Source organism: Strigops habroptila, chromosome 16 (genome assembly GCF_004027225.2).
Source record: "Strigops habroptila isolate Jane chromosome 16, bStrHab1.2.pri, whole genome shotgun sequence".
NCBI lineage: Eukaryota > Metazoa > Chordata > Aves > Psittaciformes > Psittacidae > Strigops > Strigops habroptila.
In genome coordinates, this window is record NC_044292.2 from 387,944 (window position 1) to 409,679 (window position 21,736).

Consider the following 21,736-nt stretch of genomic DNA (forward strand, 5'->3'; position numbering starts at 1 on the left):
ATCTTCAGAGTAAGAAGCTTGAAAGTGAAATAGGCCTCAAGTGCTTTTGTAGTCAAAACTGCAGTCCTGGAGTGGGTGAAAAATACCATGTTAGGGCTTCAGTTAAATGCAAAAGTTGGCTGTAGGACATGCACCAGTACACCATCCTTATCAACAGGAGATTTCTTTAAAATGTGATTAAGTGTTGGTGGAAAAGTGATCGAAATACAGTATTTCGTCTTATGGTAGACAGACATTCCTTGGGGACAGGTTGCGATCTGGAAAGTGTTTTAAGTAGCTACATTTAAATTGCAAATAAAATGAAATTGCAGTGATTTGACTAAACTAAATTGTTGTTTATTTTACTGTTCAGTATTTGGTTACTTATTACCATTCGTTTGAGGTGTGAAATGTATTGTTATGTCCTAGACCATAGCCAGTTTTCCGGTACTTGTGAAATCCTTTAATATGACAGCTGTCGAAGGAGTCTGAGTGTTGTGTTTTCTGAATGTAGCTGCGAGTCTTTGATTTATGTAGGTAGATGCAAAATAAAGTTCTGATTCTGAATTACTGCATACCAATAAACTTAAATGATGGAACAGTTTTGGGATATTTATGGCTAAACTATTAAGGAATATGCCAGACACATCAGAGGACATAACACAGTGCAGGTCCTTTCCAGCCCTAACTATTCTATGATTACACTTCTGTCTTAAATCAGTTGAGTCTAATTTTTAAAGTTTTGGTAGGTTAAAGCTTATTCACAGGCTTGAGATTTTTAATTGCTCGTCTGGCTATGGTTGTAAAACAGTCAACCCAAACCCCAAAATGAAACCCGACCAAAAACCCCACCCTGCTTTTGTTAGCCTGGGACTAGAAGTGTATTGTTCTGATAGCTGTCTTGTTCTCTCTCTCTAGTCCCCTTCATCTATGCCTAGATATAATTTATTAGAAACCACGGTGAAAAACAGGCTTGGTTCTCCCCAGTGAAATCATGGCATAATGTACTGGAACGGTGTTTAGGTTTCTTTGATATGCTGAGAAGAGCATGTTTCTTTTTTGTGGGAGATGTGGCTTCTTGCGTATCAGTTCAAGGCTAACAGATGTCTGAAAATCAGACTTCTTTCATCACTATTTTTCCTTTCGGATTGTTGGAAGAGCAGAATAACACTTAGCTCTGCTTCGAATAGCCTTCAGCTATTACAACTAAAGATTAAGGATTTATTTTTATTTCACCCCTCCTAGTCTCTTCACTCTCTTGGATGGCATGGGATTTCTGGCATTCTATTCCTTCCGTGGTTTCCAGTTTTGGGGTCTTTCTCTCCCACAAATAGCTCTCAAGGATATGTCTGTGCAGCTGTTAGAGCTTACCAAGGCAGCAATAGAATAACCTTGCTATGACTCCAGTTTTATCATTTTTCTCATTGTTGCCGTTAAAACTGGCAGAAGACGTTGTTGTAACTTAACTCACAGTCAGAAATGCAGAGAGTAATTACCGTACACAGCACCCTCACAAAGAAGGGGTGCCAAGTAGAAAAGGTTGAGGAGCTCAGTTTTGCTTTAGAGCTAAAACCCTGGAATTTGATGGCACATAGAGATGCATTTTTAAATATATTTCAGTAAACTTTCAGCATAAGGTATTTCTGAAGTGCTCAATGGAGAATGCTCTCAGTACTACTCGGTGTATGAAAACTGCTGTCGTATTTATGGTTATGTAAAAGCAAGAATAATTTCCAGAAAGCCAGGGTTTACTTGGACAACTGTAGTCTTGCCCAAGTTGTTGTTACTTCTCAGTTTAACATCTTCTAAAGCTTGTTCAGATCTTAAATATAGCATCCTTCATCCTCACCAGGATTTGTTTCTGACCAGAATGATTGAAGTTTGATGTCAGGTAATTTTAGGGCTGTTGCATGTGGTTCAACATAAGACTAATTCTCACCAAGCACGATTCTTTCAGAAGTGGACAGGTTTTATGAGAAAATACATGCTTGTAACTTTGAAATTCTGGCCATTTTTATCAGGAAGAGTGTTTTGGTGATTATAATTAGGTAATAGAGCAAATTGTTTAATGACAAGTCTGAGTAGCGTTTACTGTGTTCTACAAAGAATAATGTGAATAATATGTTAAGCTGCCTGTTGAACCTTGTAGGCTGCTTAAAATGGAACTAATCACTTACTAGACATTCATAAATCATTTATTAGCTTTCTGTTGCCTTTCAAACTTTAATATAAAAATACCTTAAAACCTTTTGTATTAATTACATCCTGCTGGCTAAGGATTCTGAGCTGTTGATTTATTTAGGAATTATGATTAGCAGGATTCTGAAATAATAAGTTTTATGACATTCTTTAAAACCTTTTATGATCTCTAAAAGCTGCTTTTTTAGCTTAGTCTGTTGGTTGCAGAGCGGTAAACTTGGCATGCAGATACTCTAATGTCGATCTGTGGAGTGAAATGGCATGCTTGTAGGTTGTAAATAGAGCAGTAGAAAGACAACAGTAGACACAGTAGTAGCTCCGTGAAGTACATTAAAATACAAGCTTCATAATGTCGGCTACTCTACTATGAGGGTACTACCCATGTTACTAGACCCCAGGATGTGCGGGGTAGCTTGTCTCTGTCACCTAACATTCAGTACTGGGTAGTACAGGGTGCATCCATGTTTATGGCAGAGTAGATGGTGTATCCCAAGTGCAAGTTCTACTGTGGAGTAGTTAGTATACTGCAACATCCTTGATTCAATAGGTAAAACAAGTAGCTTCTAATTTTTATGAACTGTATGTACTTCTTGGAACTTGGAGTGTGGTTTTCTCCGTAAGTTACTGTTTAGTCTTTCTCACAAGTAATACATTTTCACATAAGCCAGTACCAGAAACTACTTAGATTGGTTTTTGGGGGCTGATTAGATTGAGTATGCTCGGTAGTCGTTTGAAAAGGGGAAATAAAGAATTGCTAATATATGTGAAATTATCCTCGGTGCGGTGAGTAGCTGATGTCCTGGCTTCCAGCTCTATTTCCAAAGGCATCACTTGTGTGTTTCTGGGCAAGTTATTCCTGTTACTGATGCTTTACATCATTCTTTCCTTTATGCATAGAGGCATAGACAGTTGTTTAATTTGGAACTTTAATGTGCATGTTTAGGAAATGATTGACAGAATCAAAATGGAAGGTTTGGACCCTCAGACTATTAAGTGCTCTGGAGCTGGAATTGCCCTTTGGTTTGGAACTGAGATGTCCTTATACTCTAAGGGGGAATACCAGTTAGCTTTCATTATGAACACAAATAATGCAACACAAGGGCATACTCGGGAAAATTGCAGTGTATCTCAGTTGTCACTTGAAAGAATTGAAGGATTCTTTAACAAATATAGAAAATGGAAAATACTTAGAATTGTTTAAAGTACAAATAAATATTTTTCAAATTTAACAACTTTTAGCATTTAATTTCCTACTTTTCTATTAATAGACATGCCTGTAACAGTTAAATATATATTTTTTTTCCTTCCTGTTGGTCACCATTACTTTTTATGGACACATATTTATGTTAAGTCAAACAGAAAACGAAATGGATGGTTGATGAGACATACATGTTTTTTCAGTCAACCTTTTCATTAATGCTGTCAATTCTGATAAAGATAATCTGCACAGAATCATAGAATCAACTGGATTGGAAAACACCTTTAAGATGATCAAGTCTAGCCGTTACCCCAGGGCTGCCAAGGCAACCACTAAACCATGCCACACATCTGAAGGTGATCCAGTCAAACCTATATGATTTTACTAAACTTTACTAAAATTTGCTTGCTAAGAAAGTGCTTTACTGACTCAAGCAAATGTATTTGATCCACATTTGTTCTACATTTTGAAACAGAATTTGCAGACGTTGTTCAGATGTTAAGAAAGATAACAATGCAGCTGGCGATGCTTCAGCACAGCATCAGTTTACATTATACCTCTGTTGTAGGGACTTTTACCATTTTATTCTTTGAAAGAAACCAGGATTTTAGAAAACTGTCAATAGGATGGTTATAAAGTGAAAAACCTCTTAGTCCTCCTGTGTTCTGGCTGTTTTGCTGCATACTGTTTTAATCAGTGTATTTTAGAGTGGCAGTTCACTTGCCTCTCGCTACGTCAATTGTCAGTAACATGTTTCAACAGTATAATTTGGACAAATGATGTGTATGTCCTGAAACACTTCTAACAGCTCTGAGCTTCTATTTGATATTCAAAAAGGACACAGCTAATGAAGACTTCCACTAAAAGCATCATGTGTTGCTCCTAAATATACCAGCCTTTCAGAAGCAGGCAGAAATATTTTCTAGCATAAGAGATCGTATTTAAGATCTAGTATACAGCTGAAACAGAAAATAATGAAAACTTTTAATGGCTTATTAGCAGAAAAGTTTAGGTCTGAACGTGAGGTTAGGTTGTTGTAGCTGTCTGTAATGTCAGGGTGCCCTCGTTTCAGCTGTAACAGTTACTTTTCTCCTTCCTAGTAGCCGGTGCAGTGCTGTGTTTTGGCTTCAGTCTAAGAACGATGCTGATAACACGCTGATGCTTTAGCTGTTGCTCAGTAGCACTTACCCTGATCAAGGACTTTTCAGTCCTTCGTGCTCTGCCAGTGAGGAGAGGCACAAGAAGCTGGGAGGGAGCAGAGACAGGACACCTGACCTAAACTAGCCAAAGGGGTATTCCATCCCACAGCACACCATGCCCAGTATAGAAACTGGGGGGAGTCACCTGGAAGGCCCAGATCACTGCTCAGGTCAGGCTGGGTATCGATCGGGCAGGGGGTGGTGAGCAATGGTATCATGCATCACTTTGGTTTGTTGTTTGTTTTTCCTTTCCCTTTTCAGTTTTATATTCTCTCCTCTTGTTATTTCCCTTATCATTATTAGTATTATATTGTACTTTTATCTCAACCCATGGCGTTTACATTCTTCCCATCCCGCAGGGGAGGACAAGGGGAGGTGGGGGGTGAGCGAGCGGCTGCATGGTTTGGAGTTACTGTTGTGGCTTAAATCACAACACGGGAAAATTGATCTGTTTCTTTTACTTTTTAACTGGAGTCAGACTTCCCAGGCAGGTTACATAGAGGCTAGTGTGTTCTCATTCTATATGTTATTTTGTTGAAAAATTTGAGTCGTCTAAAAATAGAATGAAACATATTGTTTACAAATGTATAATCAACAATTCTAATGCTTCAGTGGAATACTTCAGGAACTGGAGATTTTTATAGTGATAACTCATAGATACTAAAACGCTTGGACTGTTTCTGTGAACACTTATTTGATACTTCTCTGAAGAAAATCTCAGCAGGTAGATGAATTTACAATGTATTTTATCTGAAATTAGGAAGAACTTTAATCAGAAAGAGTACAAAGGAATGTTCTCTCAACATAACATAGCATGTAACAATGCAATGTTACTGACCTAATTCCTTATTAAATGTAGTTTCTTATGGCATAGCTGATCAGTAAAAATAATGCAACTGAAAACTGCTCCATGGGTGAGTTTCAGGTTACTGTATTAATGAGCGGTTTCAAGAGTTAGTACAAAGCCTGAACTCATATGAAAACTATATTCTGAAAAAATACACATATTTTGCATGGTATAGGACCACAGTACTTTTCTGTTCATTCATCTTTAGGTATAATATAGTTGTGCTGTCAGGTAAGTCATATTCAGACAAGAAGAAGAAAATACCTTTAGCTCTGTTCTCCAAGTAACTCAAAGGAGAATCTTTGAATTCGTTTTTAAGGAGAGGGCAGAAGGAAATGAATGTTACTGCTTGTGAACAAAACACATCCATTAACTAAAGCAAAATAATAATTGCAGCAATTGTAGTTATCAGTGTTCTGTGTATATCTCTGATGTGGTCATAGAACTCTACATTAAAGCATAAACAAGTGTAATAAAAATAACAATGAAAACTCTGGTTGAAATGGCAATTTGGAAAATTCATGTTAATATCAAGTCAGGAGTTTTTATATCTTATATGAGTTGACAATCTGTTGTACTGTTGTTTGTACCTGTTGATGGTCGTGGCCCTTCTGGCTTTTTAACTTGTAGAACACAACTGAAGCTACTGTCACTGTGGAGACCTTGGATGATGTACCTGAGCATGTGCTTAGGGGGCTTCCCGAGGATGTGAGGCTCTTCCCATCTGCTGTTGACAAGACACGGCTTGGTGAGTGCTACAGCTGGGAAAAGGAGATGAAGATCTATACACTAGATCACGTGAATTACAGTTGCTGTGAAAGCTTGGTGCCTTTCTGTGCTGAGTAGAGATGATATCTGGTACATTTATCTGAAATAATTTCTGTTGGAAAGAGTGGACATCTTCCAAGTTTCTCCAGCATCTGAAGACGATGTTCCTGGAACATCAGAATTGTTCAAAGATGGACCAAGATGCAAAGAGATTAGATTATAAAAATAACTGATACGTTACTTCACTGCTGTGTTTTCACTTATAACAGTTTGACTGTTACCAGCTTTGTGTTTTGCAACTGTCTGTTGTCTCTCTTTAGAATGCTGCATCTTGCTGTCCAATCAATATAGAAAGTTTAATTTATAAGAACAGACTCGGTGCAGACTTGAAAGCTGCTATGTGGAGCAAAGTATTGTTTCTGTAATATATCCAAAACACTTGGCTGCTTTTTTTAATGCAGTGGGAGAACTTTGATGGAAGTCAGAATTGCAGACTGGATACTTGATGTTGAAAGCTGGTGGTTTGAGGACTAAGCCTGACAATAGATGCATTACTGTTAGTAACAGCTTATAAACTCCTTGGAGCAAGGTTAATCTTTTCTGGTACGAACCTGATCTAGCATGGTCTGAATGAGAATGTTGTATTTAATTAACAATTACTTGTCAATCTGTTCTTAGTTTTCATGCTGTAAATGTCAAATGCACGTGTCCATTTTCAGTTCGGTTAAATCCTGTCAATAAAGCTTGGGCAGATGCACATATTTTAACCAATCCTAAATGATTTCTCCTTAAAATATAGTTTCCATTAGTTGTAAAACATTTGAGAGGGCTTCATTTGCCTGGCATTGCTTCAGAGAAAGCAAATACAATTTTTGTTTAATAAGATATTTACACAGCAAAACAGCTGAAATCTGAGACTTTACAATGTAAAACCTGAAATGCTTTTACAATGTTTTCAATATCACCTAAAGTACAAGAAAAATGAAGGTTGTTTTTATCTTCAGAGCTACAGTAGCCCATGAGCAAAGAATGAAACTAGATAAATGCTTAAAGCTTTCATGGTTGAAGTGAGTTTTGGAGAGAGGATTGTTGGAATTCATTTTAGTGAACTTCAAATTCCTTCTCGTGATCTTGATGTAGAATGCTCCCCCATCTGAGACAGACTCATAGGATGTTCTGAAGAAGAATGATTTGTGAGTAGAAGATTTGCTTGAGATAACTTAGATTAGTTTTAACTACTGGTATGTGTCTCTTCAGGTGTCTGGGCAACAAAATCAATTTTAAAAGGCAAGAAGTTTGGACCATTCGTTGGTGACAAGAAAAAAAGATCCCAAGTTAAGAGCAATGTATACATGTGGGAGGTAAGAAACAGCTTGTCAGTGGAAAAAGGTGTCTGTCACTAGCTCAAGGTTTTGTGTTTAGCCTTTATTTTTTCCAGAGATTTTAGAAATAGACATGATGGGAAATAATTGCCATCAGTCTATGTCTACTATTACAGTTATTTATAGACACTTGGATTGAGCAACCATTCTGAATTGCTTTAAACTACTGGCATAGTTTAAACTGCTGTATTAATTTTCTTACATATTGTCTCTGGATCACACCTCTCCTTAAGAGTCTATTGCTGCTAAAGCTTTGCTTTGTTGGCTTGAATCCTGAGTAATATCCCTTCTGCAACTGAGTACTGTCAACTGCTTATGAAATTAGGGAAACAAGGAGGATATGGAATCTCTTCAGGAAGCCCCAGCAGTCCTCCTCATTTAGCTCTTTGAAAACCAGCTGTGTTATGGGAATTGGTTTTCCTTTTGGAGCTTTTGTAAAACTTCTCGACTTGTGCTGCTTGTGTTTGCGCTTGCCTTAAAGCAAATACTGTCTGGACAGCTGAATCACACTTTAAGCTCTACTGATAGTCATAAAATCTCAGATATAATGTAGATTTCAAAATGTAGGTGCCTTAATCTGGTCTTGAATCCTATCTAGATTGTCTTCAAGGCAGTTCATAACTACTTCCAAAGGCTTCTTTAGTGTTTCTGAAGACACATAGAGCAAATGGCTTTAGCAAAGTGAATGGTTGAGGAGGGGAGGGGTGGAGGAGCTGTGGCATACCACGTTCTGGGACAGTTTACAGCTCTGTAGGCCAAAGATACTGATAGTAGTCATCCTTCTGGTCCCTGGCCTGCAAAAGTTGAGCTGCATAAACCACTGGATACATGCAGATACATACAAAACAATGTACATGTTTATCAGAGGAGTTAATCTAGAGCAATTTCCTGTAAATGCAGATTCACATTCAGGAAAGTAATAGTGTTCAAATACAATGTTCGTTGCATTGAGCTAATGTTATCAGAAACTCCACTGCATGAGCTATCTCCAGTTTTGATCTGGTACAAGAACACTTAGTGAGATTGAATCAGCCAAGTAAGTTATTGACCTTGTGGTTGTTTTTCTCAGTGCTGGATTTTGAGTGTTCTCAGTGGATGTGTCTTAATATTTTTAAAATTTATGTTGAGAAATGATAGTTGCAAACAAGCTGCTACAGAATTCTGTAGTTTGCACTGCAGGCGACAGTGGGAACCCTTGCTAGATGGCAAAGGAATCCTGTGTTGATTTAATACTGATTTTGGGTTTGAAAAAAAGCAGCTAAAATGAGACCGCAACAGTTGGCCCCATATGCTGATATCTGAAACCACTCCAGAATCTTCTCTGTTAGAAAATACGGTTTGTGAAAGACTGGTGGTGTGTGGGAGTAGTTAGGTATATGGACCTCCAACCAGGAGAACCACCTTTTCCACGAGAACCCCATTTGTTTCTTTAGTAAAGTTAAACTGAAGAATAAATAAAGCTTCTCAAAGCTGCATCTCTAATGGATTTTAATAGTTTTGAACTGTCGTGCTGGAGGATCCCTCTGAAAGCCATGAGTCCTGTGTGTCAGTGCCATGTCTGAGGAGAGAAACAGAGACTTGAACATATTTTCATTCTCTGTCGGAGAAAAGCCACTGATAAGAAAATGACAGCGAGTGAGTGAAAACCAAGGGAATGCCGCCAGGCGATTCGGAATGACTGGCACAAGTGTGCTGAGTGATCTTTATTGTGGTTTGCAGGAATCGCTTAAAGTCACAGTGTCCTACAGAGGACTTGGAGCTGGTTCCTTTCTCACGGTGCACAAGGCCTGTAAACAATAATCTGAATTAGAAGCTTTAACTACAAAGTAATGAAGTATTTTGCTTTGTGTGAAAACAGTAATCAAGTAATGTGACAATTTAATAAAGTAATACATTAAAAAAGTAATAAATCGTTATGTTTTGCCAAATCTTCCTTATCTGCTACCTTTTCCACAGCATTGTTCAGCTCTCTTCTTCCATTTTAACCAAAAGAGTTGCTTTTACAGTCTTGGTCTGTGCAGCTGTTTGTGCTCTTTCATATTGCAAGGGCTGGGTGTGCTGATGAACATTCTTTCAAAAGTCAGCTGATGAAATCCATGCTGGAATAGTTTAAGTAACTTTCTGTTTGCTTGGAAAGAAACTAAGATTATTTGAGAGTATTTATTGAAACTTTATTGATAAAATTCTGTTTTATTAGACCAACAGTTTATCAACACATAAGAAATGTATTAACTTAAAATTATTATCAAAATTATTAAATTAAAATTATTAAATGGTTCTTGTTTTAAATTGCTGTAGAAATGAAATTGAAAATGTAAAATCATAGAATCATAAAATGGTTTGTGTGAATCACAAAGCTCATCCAGTTCCAGCCCCCTGCCCCGGGCAGGGACACCTTCCTCTAGAGCAGGTTGCTCCAAGCCCCTGTGTCCAACCTGGCCTTGAACACTGCCAGGGATGGGGCAGCCACAGCTTCTCTGGGCACCCTGTGCCAGCGCCTCAGCACCCTCACAGGGAAGAACTTCTGCCTTATCTCCAACCTGAACTTCCCGTTTAAACTTATCACCACTTGTCCTGTCGCTACAGTCCCTGATGAAAAGATGGTTTGAAAATAATTACTTGTAAGTAAGTATCAGGAACAATAAAAAGCTACAACATTGTGTGACAGAATGGGAAGTTTACGGTGGAATCGGAATTTTAGTGTATTCCTTATGTGCAGTGGTGCTACGTGAAATGTAGCAGGAGGTAATGAGCTAGGGAGGATGGATTTTGGAATGAGCTCTTCCAGGCAGAGGCTGATGTTTAGAGACTTGACCAAAAGGAAAAAAGCAAGTAAGAAAATACAGTAAAATTACACGGGTTTCTTTTTTCCTTTCTTGTTGTTCTTAAAACCTCTGAGTACCTCCAATACTTCTGACACGTTGTGTACCTGTTAGTACGTCTGTGTTCGGAGACAAAGTGGTGGAAGAATGATAGTTCCATTTGCCAAAGTGGTGTGTTATTTGATTGGGGAGAAAAACCATATTGCATCCACTGATGACTCTTCTTATAGGCATCTAACTTGGATTATAAGAAGAAGAGTGGGAGATGCAGAACATGTCTTGAAAGAGAAGCAGAGTTGCCTGTCACCAGGAAACACTGAAGATGTCAGTAACCTTGCTTTATTGCAAGCTGTCTTGAAATGTAAAACAGGAGTAGGTGTTGAAATTTTTTCTCCAAGAATGTAGACCAAAGAATTTACACAGCATCTTGGAACATGCAGCAGTTCATTGACATGGGCAGTTTTTTAAGGTGATCACAGGGTTTCTGAAAGGTTAAGATCTTCTTTAATACCCTGAAAAAAGATTAAGTATAAATTATGCTTTGCTTTTCCTTCCCAAATAAAGCAAATGCTTCTAACTTCTATAGACTTTTTCCAATTCATCAGAAAGTAAAAATAAAGCTCTATTGCCTTTATATCTTAAAATCAATCATTTTAGTAAATGCAAAATATACGGAATCATTTCAGGCTTGCCAGACTGAAAAGAAAGCACAAAATGTTCTAAGTATTTTGGCTTTTGAGCCCAAAACTTCTTGAATAGGAAGTTCGTTTCTTTTTCCCTCAATTGCAGCAGTTCTACTAAAAAGCTTGTAGAAGACCAGCAACGCTTCCCCCTGTACAGCCCCTGTGTTTGCTCACATCCTTTGTGTTATCTCCGTCCTTAGATGATAACAACTACTTTGTATAGCTTTAAAGTACATAGAGTTTTAGTACATGCACACTTCAGTGTTAAGAGTTGTCCATTTGCTTAATGCCATTTGTGTCTCACAGGTGTATTACCCAAATCTGGGATGGATGTGTGTCGATGCAACTGATCCAGAGAAAGGGAACTGGCTGCGGTATATAAACTGGGCACGTTCAGGCAAGGAGCAGAATCTGTTTCCCCTGGAGATCAACAGGACCATATACTACAAAAGTTTAAAGGTACTGATGTCTGAAGAATCAGTTACTGCTCTGTTACCTTTTATTATTAATACTTCTAATTCTCCTTTATTCAAATCCTATTTTTTTTTTTACATTTACATTGAACAGATTTTGAAACATTTTATGAAATATAATTAAAATATTGCAGATGCTATGTTTCATCAGTCTAAATTCTTCTGTGCCAGTACAGTTAACATTAAGATCTACTGTTAAAATATAGGATATGTATGAACACTAAATCTGTCATTTTAATGATCTGCTGTAGCACCAAATTTGATACAAACTAACGAAGAACTATAGCAGATTACATAAATGTTTTTTCTATTTCTGTAGATACTGAGACACTTTCTCCTGAGGAGCTTTTGCAGAAATCAGTTATTTTTATGGTCTTTGCATCAAATGTCAAAGATTGGTTGTCAAGACACTTTTTATAGGTAGCTTCATGAAACAAATTTTCCTGGGTTTATACCATTCCAGTTTTATTCAGGGAGTGGGAGGCAGGAAGAAGGGTGTAATTCCTGGGACATTGTATCTCCCAAACCAAGAAAAAAATTGGTTTAACTATAAGTAACGGTAGTAACTAACACACTAACACCCCAGTGTTAGACTACTGGGGCTATAAAGTATTATTTGAATCTCTGATCAAGAACCTACCAGCAGTCAGTAGTAGCTAACAACTGGTAGCTCAACTTTGTTTTTATTTAACATGCTTTTGTGGGTTTTCGGTATATTCAGACTAGCTGTTAGGCTATTGCTGTTTCTTACGTTTTGCTTGTAAGGCTGACAATATCTATAAGTAACCGATCTTCACTTAATAAAAGAATGAGTTTGGTATCGTGCAGTTTTGAAGTTATAGACAGTGTAGCAATATGTAAAACTCTTATATTTTAGGTCACTCAAACTAAACACTTCGACCAGTCAAACTAGGTTGAAAAAAAGCCCAAACTTCCAAACATGTTCTGATCTTTCTGGTAGCTTTGGGATAGCATTCAGGTAGAGGTTCACTGTTGCCAGCCAGACTATTGACTTCAGTGTTCATCCACTGAGGGCAGGCTCCCAGTGTGAATCTGTAGCCAGCTTGGTTTTCTCTGGACACTTTATCTCAATTTGCCCATAGTCACACTAGTTCATTAACATAAGTGCTCTTTTGGAGTCACTCTGACATTGTAAATTTCTCTCTCATTGAATGTTTTCAGCACTTTTAGAGGTTTTAGTCCTGATAAAAACAAGCATTTGCTTATTCCAGGTTTGTTTTCTGATGGATAATATTGCACTTTGGAAAATAATTGTACCCCTAAAGAGGCTGACAATAACAAATACCTTGCCTCAGCATGTGAAATATCCTTTTGTTCCTTTGACTGTCTTCCCTTGCGACCTGATGAATTTTATCCTAGTAGGTCTTGCCAACAAGCTCATGCTGCCAAGCAGCTCTTTCTGAGGATTGTTAGAGCAGCCTATAAGGATCAGTTGTAGTGTTTCAAAATCAGTCTGGGATTTGTTGCAGTGTGGGGTTTTGAGTTTGGGATGCGAAGGGGTTCTTCAAAGAGCTATCTTCAGTAGCATTTATTTGCCCCTGCAGCAACCACTTAGATCTGTGTGCACTGTGGGATTGTTTCTTAGCTTCGGCTCTAGGTTGGCAGTATCAGTCCAAGTCAAGCCTCTGGAAATTCATCTTGGTGTTTGCATTGTATGCTAGTTGGAGGGAGTGTTCCATCAGGAATGGTGTTACCTCCAGGCTGCCTCTGTGCAAAGGCTTGCTGCTGTATTTCTTCGAAGCCAGTAGAAAAGCAGCAGCCCTGAGTAGTTTTGGGTTTGGGTGACACACACAGAGGTCACTGGGTATAGAACCATCGAGTTCTGTCCTGTAGACATAGTTCCAGGAACGCAGTGTGGTCATGCTCAAACTAGTTCTGCATGAGCCAGGGTAGGATGGCTTCTGTTAGTAATTCCAGCTTCATGCTGCTCAGGAGTAACCAAACAGTTTCCAGGACCGAGTTAGTCCAAGAAACCTTGCAGCCAAGGTTCAGTGATGCTGTTATTTGGTTGTCACTGCAACTACAACACTCTTGCTTCTCTGGACAACCTGTGCCAGCGCCTCAGCACCCTCACAGGGAAGAGCATCTTCCTTATCTCCAACCTGAACTTCCTCTGTTTCAGTTTGAACCCATCACCCCTTGTTCTGTCGCTACAGTCCCTGATGAAGAGTCTCTCTCCAGCATCCTTGTAGCCCCCTCCAAACACTGGAAGCTGCTCTGAGGTCTCCACGCAGCTTCTCTTCTCCAGGCTGAACAGCCCCAATGTTCTCAGCCTGTCTTTGTGTGGGAGGTGCTCCAGCCTTGATCATCCTCGTGGCCCATTAAACATTCAGCATTCAGTCAGCATACTGATAAATCAAGTCAAGATTTAGACAGTCACATTTTGTGGTTTTTAATTGCACAAGTGGACTATTCTTGTAGTTTAATAAGAATATTTAAAATCCAATATTCTCTTTAATTTCTTGTCCATTCCAAGAATACGAAAACCAAAGGAAGGCATTAAGAAATCTTGTTTTGTCTAGTGTTTTGTAAACTTATTTTTCATTATTTAGTGACATATTTATAGTAACCAGGCTTTTAAAATAAAGGTAGTGAGAAGAAATTGGAAGTTAAGCTACAAGTGACTGACAGTGTAAGAGAAGTATAACATAGAGGAGGAGATTTTGAATGTGTGGTGTCAAGGGCAAGTTACTACATTAAAGCATTTAAATATTGTCTCTCGTATCAGTTTTTACTATCCTAACCGCTAGAAACTGCGGGGAAAATTCATGCTTTGGGGAAAAAAAAAAGGTGCTGGTTTTGCTTTCTTTACAAAATACGGTTGCTTATATATCTGCTTTTTTTATTTAGAGGTTTGTTATTGTCTCAGCTTCTGTATCAGGTGGTGTTCTTGTAGAGTCCATGTCGGTCTTAGGTTCACATCACACCTTACCGATGATTGAGACAAAAGAAAGCATATAATAACATCTTAACTGTCTTTCTGCATGTGTTCTGTGGATGCACTGCCATTTCAAAACTATTATAAATTACCAGCCTAAGTATGTACACATGGTTCTTTCCTGATCTTTATCATAATTCATGAATTTAGGGGAATTCCATTTAGTGATAAATCAACAGCACTGTTTTTATTTACCCTCAAAAGAGAATTTGAGTGGCTTATACTTAATTTTATTCTGCTTTAGCTCAAAGTATTTAAAACATTGTCATGGCTCCTTATTTATTTTTTTCGCAAGGTTTTCCTAAGCTTTTCGTGGCTTGCTGATCTGTAAGTTCAACAGGCTGATTTCCAAGCTTCAGTGCTGAGATGAGTGAAGTCCAAATTTGTTTGGTGAAAAGAACCTCAGAACTACACAGAGCTTTAACTTCCCTGTTCTCTGCCCTAAATGAATAGTAATGGGATAAAACACTTAAGTGAGCACAAGCATTCTCTTCATCCTTACTGAAGGACTGAGGATATCTGGAGGCTGCTTTGCATATGCTTTCCCCAGGATGCATATATGAGAGTTGGTTTATTTTGATGAAACAGCTTAAACTCATTATGGAGTTTCAGAAGTTCTTCCTGCCTCTCCTAATGAAATGAGCCAGTTGAATAGTGTTGTTCTGCACAGAGCACAGGACTTTGTAATTCCTGAAGAAGCAGAATTGCAATGAAAAGTCAGTTCCAAACACAAGTACTAATGCCAATAGCTGTCCACTTTGGTTACACTTGGTGAGATAAGGCCACATTGAGGTGCAAAAGCACAGTGTGACAGTTAAATGTAGTGTCTGGGGTGAAAAATTTGTACTCTAATAGTAGATATTTTATACAGGCAAATGCCTGTCTCTGTACAAGACACATTGTGGTGCTTGTACATGGAGAGTGAATTTAATTTTAGACACTCTGTGCTAGAACTTCTTAGGATATGACTTGTTAGGATATTTTTGTAAGGACTTTTATGACTTTCATTATCGTGACTAAGTGGATCTGTTAAAGATGGAGTTAGGACTTTTTATAAAAGCAGGTAGGGACAGGAGAAGGGGGAACGGCTTTAGCCTGCCAGAGGGGAGATTGAGATGAGCTCTGAGGCAGAAGCTCTTCCCTGTGAGGGTGCTGAGGCGCTGGCACAGGGTGCCCAGAGAAGCTGTGGCTGCCCCATCCCTGGCAGTGTTCAAGGCCAGGTTGGACACAGGGGCTTGGAGCAACCTGCTCTAGTGGAAGGTGTCCCTGCCCGTGGCAGGGGGTTGGAACTGGGTGAGCTTTAGGGTCCCTTCAACCTAAACCATTCCATGATATATCTCTTGAAAATAACAGGTTCTTAGATTACTTTAAACCTTTTGAACAGAAAATACTCAGATTAAGAAATGCTAAATGTTGCAGTTAAAGCACCAAAAAGCGTGTGGGAGTTATTAACCTGATGAGCGTTTCCAAAAGCCTTACCTTTTTTTAATCAGGCTATGCCAACCTGATGTGGCTACTCAAACAATCTGTAGGTAATAGTTTGAAGGAGGTTGGGGTTTGGGGTTCTTGTTGAAGGGTGTCATCAGTAAGAGATGGTGTTCTCTAGTGGTGTAGTAGCGGTAGAAGTGGCACTTGGTCAGTGTAGTCCTTTTCTAGCTCTACTGATAGTGCAGGAGTGTTTTAATTGTCTGGTTTTGAAGCTGCTGCTCCATCTCATTTCAGAAGCACAAGGTTAGAGGCCTTAATTTGGATTCTAAAGTAGTTACACCAGAACTAAATTCACCACGTTGAACATTAGCTCCAGCCATGCAGCTAACAGATTACGTGCTCCTTATCGTCTCATGTTTGCATTGCCTACAGTTTTTGGCAGCTCTTTTCTCCGAGGTTTTGTTTAGATGATAAGTTGTTTGCATCAGACAACTTTTCTTCATTCCTTGCTGCTAAACAGCTGTGAAATGGGACCATGCAAATGGGTTTACCACTCTTTACCCTATCAGGCCTCCAGAACTATTACAGAAGCCAAACCGTAGGCTGTGCTTATATTATAACTTAAACAGTTGTTGGGATCTTGCATCTCTTGTTGTTCCGGTATCTGGGGCTGTAAAGATAACTATCACCTTTATCAGGTGCTGTGAGACCTACCAAAAATAAGTGCTTTAGAAGAGACAAATATTACTATTGTTCTTAATACAAAACTTCCCTTTGGCTTCAGACTTGAAATAATAAGTCTATGATACCCTTTACCTGAATGTAATCACTAAAAATAGTGTCTCATCTCCACGAGCCTGATGTTTGCCAAGCCCTGGGAAGATTTTAGGTCAGGTAAAGGAAGGATTTAAGGTGATTTTTCTTGGTTTTGGATAGAATGTTTCAGGAAACAGAGAGATAATGGTGAAGATGTTAAAAAAAAAAAAAAAAAGTACAAATACATCTTTAGTCTGCAAACTGGGGGACTTTGTAGTTTGATACTACTTGAAGGAGCATGTGAATTTATTGGACAAACTAGAATAGAAAACAGCCTTTTCCTGTACCTTTAGATTTTGTTCCAAAACCCAACCTTAGTGGATGACTGAACTTAAACTCACTGTTTAATGCTTTGTATAAGGTAGGTGTGTTCAGCCTGAGTCTTGCTAGCAGCTCCCTGGAAAGAAGGACCCTGTGCAGAGCAGTAGTAGCACGCACCGGGGGTGCACTGCTGTGTTTCATCATAGAATCATAGAAAGGTTTGGGTTGGAATGGACCTTTAAAGCTCATCCAGTTCCAAGCCCCTGCCACGGGCAGGGACACCTTCCACTAGAGCAGGTTGCTCCAAGCCCCTGTGTCCAAACCTGGCCTTGAACACTGCCAGGGATGGGGCAGCCACAGCTTCTCTGGGCACCCTGTGCCAGCGCCTCAGCACCCTCACAGGGAAGAGCTTCTGCCTTATCTCCAACCTGAACTTCCCCTCTTTCAGTTTGAACCCATCACCCCTTGTCCTATTGCTCCAGTCCCTGATGAAGGTCCCTCTCCAGCATCCTTGTACCCCCTTCACACACTGGAAGCTGCTCTGAGGTCTCCACGCAGCTTCTCTTCTCCAGGCTGAACAGCCCCAATGTTCTCAGCCTGTCTCCATACGGGAGGCGCTCCAGCCCCTGCTCATCCTCGTGGCCTCCTCTGGACTTGCTCCAACAGCTCCATGTCCTCCTTATGTTGTTGTTATCTTTGAGACAACCCGACATTGGGGTTTCCAGGCACTGTAATGGCTCTGCGCTGTTGTGCTGCCCGGAGCGGGGAGGGTGCTCGGCGCTGCACACGCTGCGCGCCCTCCAGCCGTCAGGGGGCGCAGTCGGCAGCCCCCCCCCCTCCCTCCGCTGCTCCGCGCGCGGGGCGCCGCGGGCTGCGCGGGGCACCGCCGCCACTGCCGACGGCGCCGCCGCGGCCGCTCCCCGCCCCGCGGCCCGCCGCCGCTAACAAGCCGCCGTCTGATTGGCGCCTCGCCTCTTTCTTCTCTCCCGGCAGCCAATCGCGCCCGGCGAGGAGCTGTTGGTGTGGTACAATGGGGAGGACGACCCGGAGATAGCCGCCGCTATTGAGGAAGAACGAGCCAGCGCCCGGAGCCGGCGGCACTCCCCGAAAGCCAAGAAAGGTAAAGCCCTGCGCGGCCGCGCCGCCGGGCCCCGCCGCCCTCCCGCGCCGCCCGGCCTTGAGGCGGGGCGGGGGAGACCTGCAAACTTTTCCCGGGTGGGCAGCGGGGGCCGCCGTGACCTTCCCCCGCCGCCGCCTCCTCCCGGGCCGGAGGGAGGGCCGCGGGGCGGAACGTGGAAGTTGTGGTGCCTGCGGCCCCGCTGGAAAAGTTGGCGGCGGGGCGGCCGAGGAGGGAAAATGTGTCCGTGCAGCGCGGGAGGGGAGTGCAGGGAGGAGCGGGGCCGGCCGGGGCTGCGGGAACGGCCTTTGCGCAACAGCACGCGAGGCCCTGTCAGCCTCCCAAAACTATAAACTTTGTGGGTGCGGCCGCCGCTGTTAAAGCCATTCGCAGGCGACGGGAGCAAGTGGAGCGCGGCCGCGGAACGGGGCTGCTTCTGCGCGCGGGGGTATTTGTGCACTTGGCTCGGTGCGGGTGGAAAACTTAGGGCTTTGTGGTTTTCTGTGGCTTTTAATTTCTTGTTGTTTTGGGGGTAGTGGCGGTTTCGTGGGGGATGGAATGCTGCAGGCAGTGTGGCTGACTGCTTGTGGCTGGCTTTGGGAGGGGAGGAAGGATGGGAGAAGGATTTCGGGGGGGGGGTACACACACATTAGTCTTTGCGTAAATATGTATGTCAGACCAGACCTCCATTATTTTTTTCCATGACTAATTCAATAGCAATATGTTTTGGAGTGGTTGTGCCTCCACGCATGGCCTTATATAACTGACATTTTGACTACCGTTTTAGGCCAAAATCGCAGTAGAAGCTATCACTTGGAGGGAGTAAATAGCAAAAGGAAGTATTTACAGTTGCAGCAGGAGGGAATCAGTTCCTCTTGTAGGTGAATATGTGTGTGCTAGAATTCTCTGAAGATTACAAGTGAACCAAAGAAAGGAGATAATATTTCATCGTGGGTTTTTTAAGCTTAAAATTTCGGGCCTGATCTTCCTTATAGTGCCATTGACTGTGGAACTCACATTGGGAACGAGCTCAGATGTTTAGGAGAACAGTTAATTATATAAGTTTTTCTATTTTAGAGACTGAGGAGGGATTTAGGGGGAAGAAATGGTGCAACACAGTTGTTCTTTTCAACACTAATTTGTAGATTAAGCGCAAACAAACTGAAATGCAGGCCCTGAGTTTTAGTTTGCTGCCTGTAATGAAAAGCATATTTAGCACGTATAGAAGAAATGCTTGGTAAATTGCAGGCTGTATTATGCTTTTCCCTAAATGTGCATTATCTTAGCAAATAGAATCTGTGTGCCTGGGATTTACCTGAAAGGCTAGAAAAACAACTTGAAAGAATTTGATTATATTGCAAATCAGAAAAGCCAGACAGAATAATTGCAAAGGTTATTTTTTCATGGCATAGAAGTTTTGTTTGCATTCATGAAGTTATAGATCAAAATATCAGTAATTTGGTGGTTCAGTGGTTTTGGGTTTGTGCTATTTTATAGGTTTAAAGTTTTAACTGTTACAGGGTTTACAGATTTCAGACTGTCAGAATTGGCCTTTTCCCCCATTTTATAAACATAAGCTCCTTTCCAAGGCTCACAAATACATAAAACAAATAAAATGCAACACTAAGACCCACCCCAAACACAGTAGAGATGAAGCGTTTGAGAATAACCAAGAATAATTCGTGTGTGGGATTATACTCTTGTATCATGAAGCAGAAAAACCAAATTCTTAATCTTTAGTTGATTTGAACTGTTGTGATTACAGAGTCCATATCCATGCTGTAAAAGATAAGGCAATTTGTAGCATGTGCTTTCTTCTTTTCTAATACATGCATATTTTTAAATGATACAGTTCTATTTTTAGTAGGTTTCATCGAAATTATTTTTACTCTTCTACATTTACTCTCAGTTATTTTAGTATTTGTAGTAACATCTGCTAATATTTGCCATTCACAGCAATTTTCTTGTAAGAAACGTGGTATTTTTGTGCTGATTCGATAGCAATAGCTGCAGTTAGGATTCCAAAATGGTTTCTACTGATATTCCTTCTTTTGCAGATTCAGCTGTATCTCTTGGATATGGAAGTTTCTTAGCCCTGGGCTTTATGGGAAAGTAAAGGAAATTGTGACGAGCAGGGTTAAAAAGTGATTAAGAAAATTTAATGTAGCTACGATAAAAGGGGGGTGGCAGGGGAAAGATGTGGTTTAACTTTGTGCATGTGAATAATCAGGATACGAGGTAATATTTTAGATTAAATACCAACTTAAGCAACTCGCTGGAGAGCTCCTCCAGAGGGCTCTGAAAGTGGAATTTATTGGCTGCCTAAACAGATCAATTCTTTTTTTCTTATAAACTTCCCTTTGGCCTGTGTTGCAGGTTGTTGTCTCTTCACTGGGGAGAAAATAGAACTAAGTAAAAACTGCCAGGTTTAAACAACTGTGAATGAGTGTGTCCTTTAGAAACACATTTTCCAGAAAAGCAAACTGGCAGTTTAATACCTAAGAAATGACTAGACATTATTTGAGCAGTGTATTAGAATTTAGTTATTTAAAGCATGTACTTATTAAATAGCTCATAATTATTCTGTGTTCAGTAAAACAAATATCCTTTTGAATTTTTAATGCATCTTAGGCCTTGTCCTTGGACAGTTAAGAGATCCATCATTTGACAAAGAGTCTATTTATTTAATGAACTCTGGGTATATCAGAAAAGGTGATCGTTTCACAGATATTATAAATGGGACGTGCTTTGCCTGATCGATTGAGGATTTCAGTATTGTGAAACTTTTCACCTTGCAGTGGGAATACTCTTTATTTCTGACTAAATCCTTACATGGTGTCAGTTCAGACTGTCTTACCGTAAGAGATAGGCCTTACTAAACTTGTGAAGTTGAGATGGCATTTCAGAATCAGAGCTGACCAAGTCTAGACACAAAGTACAGATTGAACTGTTTTCCTTGCCCTTGATCTGACCTCTGTTTGCAAGTGATTACTGACACAAGGTTCATAATCTCCTTTAGAGCATGTTTAGGATGGCACCTGCATTCTCCTCTGTGCACCAGTCTTCTCTGACATGTTTGCCCAACAAGAAGGTGGGTTCTCACCAAGAAGGTGGGATCTTGGTTAGGCCTCAGTTGTGTTTCTCAAAACTCACCTGCTCTTTACTTGCACAGCTTCAGCAGTTCAATGTCTTCCATATTTTTGTTCCTGTAGTCTGCATTCAAATTCCTTTACATCTCCCAGGTGTTAATTTTGATAGTTACTGCCTGGCTTCATTGTAGGTTTTCATAGCTGGAATAAATCCTTTACATCTTCCTTCTGCCATGCTCAGCAGCTTAGGAGACCTTGAGGAAGAGAGGCAGTTCTTACTTATTTTTATGCATTGAAACATTGCATGTTGTTGCTAAGCTGATGAGTGCATTTGAGAGTTAGAAAGAATTGTAGTAGGATCAAAGGATATTGGGGGGGGGAGAGGAGAGAGAGTTCAACACTAACTTTGTGAACTTGGGTAGCATCAAAGATTTTTAGCAGAGCCAACCTTATTGTCTTTGACATGATGACTGCGTGGTTCAGAGCCAGCAGCTGCCACAGCATGGCCAACAAGAA

General features: G+C 40.4%; 1 protein-coding gene across 4 annotated transcripts in view; it reads left to right on the forward strand.

Annotated features, from left to right (window-relative positions):
- Positions 1-21,736, forward strand: part of PRDM2 (PR/SET domain 2) — a 72,011-nt gene that overhangs the window by 10,493 nt on the left and 39,782 nt on the right. For 3 of the 4 annotated variants that reach the window (XM_030508233.1, XM_030508230.1, XM_030508231.1), the window contains exons 3-6: positions 6,053-6,170; positions 7,448-7,551; positions 11,384-11,536; positions 18,008-18,134. Coding sequence is in view for 3 of the 4 variants with exons in the window: in XM_030508230.1 (XP_030364090.1) it covers positions 6,053-6,170; positions 7,448-7,551; positions 11,384-11,536; positions 18,008-18,134 (502 nt within the window). In the remaining variant the exon portion in view is untranslated. The remainder of the gene's footprint in view (positions 1-6,052; positions 6,171-7,447; positions 7,552-11,383; positions 11,537-18,007; positions 18,135-21,736) is intronic. The other variant, XM_030508232.1, reaches the window with a different exon arrangement.